Genomic DNA, 6,351 nt, shown 5'->3' with positions numbered 1-6,351 from the left:
ATTAAGAAACTCGTTCGCGCTCTGATTTCTCAACGAATCCAATCAAAATCCTCCTCCTCAACTAAAATGCTTGCATTCAAGTATGATTTATTTCTAATAGCAAAATCTTAATTTCAAATTCCAGAACATTTGATAAATCATTATTGCATCTTTTGGATGAATTTTGAGCAACAGAACTGAAGAGCAGAGCCAGCTGCAGCTCGTTCAGAGAGAAGAAATTGAAGATGAAGAAGACTTGTTTGAAGCAATCGATAAATGTATGAAGTTATTTAGATGCTGAGCTTTCGTTAATTTGTTTTAGTAATGATCGAGATTTGCAGTTTTGTACTTCGCATAGTTTTTGGTTTCATCCCGTTTGTGCTGGAATTTTAATTGTTTAATGCTACGAGAAATTCCTATTCTAGTTACGTACTATTTGCTGAAGTTTGTCGTTCAGTTCTGTCGTATAAATTTCATTATCTAAACATTTTAGCTTTTTTTTTCAACATTTTTTTATGATACAGGGAGTACTCGAAGTTTTAGGAACTTAGTACGATAATTGACCCTGATATTGGTATTAATTTGTTGGAGAAGTTCCCGATTTCGTTCTGTTATTTGATTTCTTCTGATTCTTATTTGGTGAGTTAAAATCGCATACGAAAATAATGCTTCAGGATGTTAATGTGAGATTAGTTGCTCATCTTTGTTTTTGGCCTCAAGTTTTCATCATATTTTGAGTGTGCGAGTGTTGATTTGTTTCGAACACAAAATTCCGCTGGATCTTACAAAATTTCTGCAGGCGCACTGACAATATGGTGGAACAACGTTTTGATCCTTCTTGGGAAATTTGATTGTTTAGGAGAATTTCATGAATAATATGTTCATGCGTTTGGGAACTATTTTATGCGGTTTATACAGTGATAGCTCATGGAATAAACGCCGGAGACGTGAAGAAACTACAGGATGCTGGTATCTATACATGCAATGGCCTGATGATGCATACTAAGAAGGTGAAGATAGAGAATTAAACGCCTTACTATCTTAGGTATACCGATTTGCAATGAATTTAAATTGTAATTCTGTTGGTTTCTAGAATTTGACTGGAATCAAAGGACTATCTGAAGCAAAAGTTGATAAGATCTGCGAAGCAGTAGAGAAAATAGTGGTTAGAGCTTTCGTTATACAATTGTAGCCACATTGAGATACTTCTGTTGCGGATCCTGATTCTGTTATTTTCCCCTTACTTTCAGAACTTCGGTTATATCACTGGAAGTGATGCTCTGCTGAAAGTGAGATTTTTAGTTTCTTGGTGGTCTTTGTGGAATAATTTCAAGTATCAACAGACAAAAAATTGTTTAGAGGTTGATAGTTAACTATTTATGAGTGTGTAGAGAAAATCAGTAGTTCGCATCACAACTGGAAGCCAAGCTCTAGATGAACTGCTAGGGGGTAACTATCGAAATCTTCAAGTATTATTTTTCGCTTAGATTTGTTTTCATTGAATTTCTGTGAAATAATTCACATTTGACCGTGCTTTGTGAAGGTGGTATAGAAACTTTGGCTATCACAGAAGCTTTTGGGGAATTCAGGTGACAATTAGGCCATTGTTCTTCCAACTTGATATAATAAAACTTCGCCAACCAATGAAATCGAGCTGTTTAAATTAATTTCTTTCTAAATTGCTAAATCAATAATTTAACTCAGGTCCGGAAAAACACAACTGGCGCATACTCTCTGTGTTTCCACTCAGGTGATATAATAGTGAAGTCAGTCTTGTGCCTTTCTTTCTACTAGCTTGTAAAGAGATGTAATGCACAAATTGAAATCTGAATGGTGCATCTTCACCTTCTATCAGTTTGTTCCTATACGTGATTGTTGTTTTTGAATTCTCTGCATGACTGGAAGTGAAATCTGTTTTGATTGTTCGATCATATAATTTTGCAGCTTCCTACAAACATGAGAGGTGGCAATGGGAAGGTTGCTTATATTGACACTGAAGGGACCTTGTATGTTTCAGATTGTTTTTCTTTTGACATTAATTTCAATATGAAACATAATTCTGTGTGGCGTTTGATTATAAAAATTACATATATTTAGTAATTTATGCTCTCCTTGCTGTTTCTTTTATATTCCCTACTGAATGAACTTTCAGCCGACCTGATCGAATAATACCTATAGCTGAAAGATTTGGGATGGATCCAGGAGCAGTACTCGACAATGTATAGATAATGTTTTGTTCCTCAAAGTATTAAACAATTTGTTTGACGGATCTCATTTTCAGCCTCTTTTTATCTGTTAAAGATCATATATGCTCGTGCTTACACATACGAGCATCAGTACAACCTGCTCCTTGGGCTGGCAGCAAAAATGGCTGAAGAGCCTTTCAGACTATTGGTGAGTTAAATTATGTCACTAATGTTGAATCAACTATTGTGGGGAGTATGATAGGTTATAGTTCCTCAGGTTTGTTTAATTTTCTGTTTTATGTATGTAAATGAGTGACATACATTTATAGATCCATTTTAAATATATATTAACGGCATATGTCCCTCCGAGTGTACAGGAAATAATATGCAGAATATCGTTCCAAACATATTGTTTGTTGTCTGCCGTAAGGAGTTTACTTTTTGGGTTTTTACTTTCAGATTGTTGATTCAGTGATAGCCCTCTTCCGAGTTGACTTCACAGGAAGAGGAGAACTTGCCGATCGTCAGGTCTAATCTAGTTGATACATTAGTTCAATTTAACATAGCTCCTATAATAACACAAACCTCATCATTTCCAGCAAAAGTTGGCTCAAATGCTGTCAAGATTGACGAAGATTGCAGAAGAATTCAACGTGGCTGTGTACATGACCAATCAGGGTAAACTTTTAAGCATGATTAGACTCTCCCAGGAACATCAGACAAGAGTTTTAAGTCGTGATGCCGATTCGTTAAATTGGTGAATGCAGTGATAGCTGATCCTGGGGGAGGAGTTTTCATATCAGATCCAAAGAAGCCAGCAGGAGGACATGTTCTAGCACATGCTGCCACCATAAGACTAATGTTCAGGAAGGGCAAAGGAGAACAACGTGTCTGCAAGGTGTTTGATGCCCCAAATCTTCCTGAAACTGAAGCTATATCCTTCCAAACTTTTCGTGTTTAGAATTTCATCATTTCTATTTTTTCATTTAAACTTTTTTAAATTTTTAACTAAAGCACGTGCGCGTGCGCGCAGCTGATTTGCAAATTACATGTCACAAGAATATTTTGAATTACAAATCGTCAATGTTAATTTCGATTTTTCTTGACGGAAACAAGTTTTCCAGATAACTGCTGGTGGGATAGCGGATGCAAAGGATTGAATTAGCTAAAAGAGAGGTTCTAATTAATTCAGTGCCATCTTCTTCGTTTATCAGTCTTTGAATACACAGTTGTACACCACATATATTAGCTTGTGCGATTGCTCAAATAAATCTTGTGGTGAGACGCACTTTTATTTCATATATTAATTCCCACTATTATTTCGAAATTCTTACTTCTTCTTTTTTTTCGACATTTGTTATTTTTTCAGAGAAACGTATTGAATTTTGAAAAAAAAAAATCATGTAACCAAAAATTTGTTTGCTTTCCCTTGTCATAAAAAACATGCGAGTCACAAATCATTTATTTAGCTATCAAGTCACGCGTAATCGTACTCGTTCAAATGTACTTTCATTATTTTTTATTTTTATTTTAAAACTTCACTAGTTTCAGACAACAATGTTTCAAATCAACGAAAGAAACCAAAGGCAAGGCCTTTCATTATTCGAATTAGCCATAGCGGGAAAACATAACAGAGATAGATCATAATACATCGCATCATATACGGAATACTGACTGCTCCAAATAGAAGGGCCTTATTTTATTAATGTTTCAATGCCAATTAAATGGCTGAATTTCGGTATGTCACTAAAGAAACAGAACAGTAAGAAACATTCTTTAAAGCAGGGCCCGTAAATAAGCAGGGCCTTGACATAAGATGCAACATCCACATTAGTTCAGTAGTGCTGAGACCAGTTAGTATCGCTTCCAACTCTAGGAATTCCAGTTTTATCTTTCCGAGACTCCGCATCCACTTTAAAGGTCATACCACACACTTCCCCCGAACTGTCAACTCTTGGAACCGCTTTCAATTCATTAATCGGATGCTCGAAACTCCTAAGACCACCAGAGGATGTGAAAAAGCAACCTGAAGATCAGACAAAACTTATTAGATTTTTAATCATAAATATGTATCAAAAACAGCATGGGAGGGGCAGAGAAAGGTTGCGCCCAAAAAACTTTGATATCGATTACTCCCGTCTTCAAAATTTTAAGTGCATAAAAACATAAAAGCAAGTGATATATGGATCCAACCTCCACAGCTAATAACCATGTGATATACAGCTCAAACACACCACCCAAACAAAAGGAAAGTACACATCCTAAAGGTTAAAAACATAGTACCTTTGGGAAATGGAGCAAAAGATTTTCCACAACCTTGTTTCCCAACTTCTCCATCATTGGAAAGAACAAGATGACCTTCGGCATCAGTTCCCCAGAAAAAGGGTATGCTCCCATCAGCATCCTGCGTCATAAAAATCAATCTCAAAATGAATGAAACACGTGATTGCATATTCGTCCATACTTCAGACGTGGAAACGTAATATCTGAAACACCAGGTGTAGAACTCAATTTCAAACATTCGATAGGCGGCTTTCATTGAGATAGATATGAACCATATACTAACAATAGCCCTCCCTCATAACATGCCAAACAAAATAAATCAAACTTAATCAAGATTAGACTACTCACGGAAGCAATGAATGCAGTTTTTGAAGCACTGTCAAACAGAATGAATGCAAATTTCCCTTTAATATCTCTCACGACTTGATCTGCAGGATAAGGACCTCTATCCCTCAAACTCCTGTAAGCCTCAATCACGATGATCACTTCATTTGCAGTCTTGTTTAACCCGTACTGCTGCTTGAGATGCGCAACATTCTCAATGTGCCCTTCAAACAAGCAGAATATGTCGTCGACAACTGCAAACAATCTGAAAAAGAAAAAGAAGACAAAATCAATTAGGAAATTTCGGTTCTTTATGAATAACAGGATCCCCCATCCATAAAGCCACTATCAATTGCATTTTGAAAACTAATGTTTGGTATGTTTTATGGTTTATTTGAAGGATGGGGATGTGTATTATGAGCGATAAAATAATCGATAGATACAACCAAAGTAATTTATGTAGTGTGATTTCTATTTTTCAATAAAACACCCAGACAAGTGAAAAAAAAAACGACAAAGTCAAGACACAGAAGATGGGGTTCAAGAAAATTAAGAACAGTCGGCATAAAAAGATAAACACGAAGCCGAAATCTTATCAGATAATCAAAACAGAACAAATGTGGTTCAAGAGATAATAAACAATGATAAACATGACCATGTTACAACTAAAATTCCACACACATCCAGTTAGTCAGATTTAAGAAGCAAAAATATGTATCTTTACAGGAAGTCCTACTACCCCACACTAAAGATTAAATCTAATGCGACCTGCAAATAAAATGCTCAAAAACAGACACATAAATCACAAAAACCAACCAATTAACGACACCAAGAGCAGATCATACTAGATCCATCTAGAGTAAAGACCCAAATACTAATAATTCAATAAAGAAACAAAACAAATCAGTGCTAGAGAAATATGATTGAGTGGACAAACCTTGGAAGAATAGGGTTCTGTTTATCAGAAGAATACGCCATAAAACCAGAAGAATCGATGTTGATTACGACGGATGCAGGGTGTACGGACGAGAAATGGGTCGCCAAGAATCCATTCTTCAGAGCGCAAACAGTTTGAGTTTCAGAGTTTTGGATCAAAGCTTCTGGGCTTTTCGCCACCGATTTGTCGAAAACTGCCAACATTTTTTGGTGCGACTGCAAAGATCAAGTTGGAATGTGTGAGAGATTCAGTTGAGCGAATGGATGAATTTCTTGACTTTCCTTCTTCAATTCTAGTTGATGAAAATGAGAAGCGAATCGAAAGTCTCTGACGATGCTTAAATAATAATAATCTTGAAGGATGAGTAAAAGTTAGTTGACGATCATGCCCTCACATTTGAAGTTTCTATATAAATAATTAATTAAAATAGATTCTTTTATTTCCTTTACTTACATTTTCAAATAAGTAAAATAATTTGAAACGATAGTGTAATTTCATATATAATATAAATGTTATAAATATTTGAATAGGTATCTTCTGATACGATTTCACGAATCTTTATTTGTGAGACGAGTCAACTCTATCGATATTCACAATAAAAAGTAATACTCTTAGCATAAAAATTAATATTTTTCATGGATG

General features: G+C 35.5%; 2 protein-coding genes across 2 annotated transcripts; one reads left to right on the top strand and one right to left on the bottom strand.

Moving 5' to 3' along the window:
* Nucleotides 1-3,126, top strand: LOC142519551 (meiotic recombination protein DMC1 homolog). Its single transcript, XM_075622597.1, has 14 exons — nt 1-80; nt 175-257; nt 898-989; nt 1,073-1,144; nt 1,230-1,268; nt 1,371-1,428; nt 1,523-1,568; nt 1,684-1,729; nt 1,924-1,985; nt 2,132-2,198; nt 2,281-2,373; nt 2,625-2,693; nt 2,765-2,843; nt 2,933-3,126. Exons 1-14 carry the CDS (start codon nt 67-69, stop codon nt 3,124-3,126), a joined length of 1,014 nt encoding a protein of 337 aa, XP_075478712.1. The 5' UTR covers nt 1-66.
* Nucleotides 3,127-3,840: 714 nt separating this feature from the next.
* LOC142518899 (stem-specific protein TSJT1-like) lies at nt 3,841-6,029 on the bottom strand. The gene is made up of 4 exons (XM_075621758.1): nt 5,710-6,029; nt 4,797-5,037; nt 4,449-4,569; nt 3,841-4,191 (listed from the first exon to the last, which is right to left on the bottom strand). The coding sequence occupies exons 1-4, from the start codon at nt 5,910-5,912 to the stop codon at nt 4,001-4,003; spliced, it is 756 nt and encodes a 251-aa protein (XP_075477873.1). The 5' UTR covers nt 5,913-6,029; the 3' UTR covers nt 3,841-4,000.
* Between the last annotated feature and the right edge of the window lie 322 nt (nt 6,030-6,351).

The sequence above is a fragment of the Primulina tabacum genome, chromosome 11, assembly GCF_025594145.1.
Source record: "Primulina tabacum isolate GXHZ01 chromosome 11, ASM2559414v2, whole genome shotgun sequence".
Taxonomy (NCBI): Eukaryota; Viridiplantae; Streptophyta; class Magnoliopsida; order Lamiales; family Gesneriaceae; genus Primulina; species Primulina tabacum.
This window is presented reverse-complemented; position numbering and strand designations above follow the sequence as displayed.

Coding starts and splice junctions, on each gene's coding strand:
- LOC142519551 (XM_075622597.1), top strand. Junction 1,145..1,229: donor AAGCAGTAGAGAAAATAGTG/GTTAGAGCTTTC, acceptor CCTTACTTTCAG/AACTTCGGTTATATCACTGG. Junction 2,374..2,624: donor AAGAGCCTTTCAGACTATTG/GTGAGTTAAATT, acceptor TTTTACTTTCAG/ATTGTTGATTCAGTGATAGC.
- LOC142518899 (XM_075621758.1), bottom strand. CDS start 5,912: ATGTTGGCAGTTTTCGACAAATCGGTGGCGAAAAGCCCAGAAGCTTTG. Junction 5,038..5,709: donor CAGAACCCTATTCTTCCAAG/GTTTGTCCACTC, acceptor TTTCTTTTTCAG/ATTGTTTGCAGTTGTCGACG. Junction 4,570..4,796: donor AAACTGCATTCATTGCTTCC/GTGAGTAGTCTA, acceptor TTTATGACGCAG/GATGCTGATGGGAGCATACC.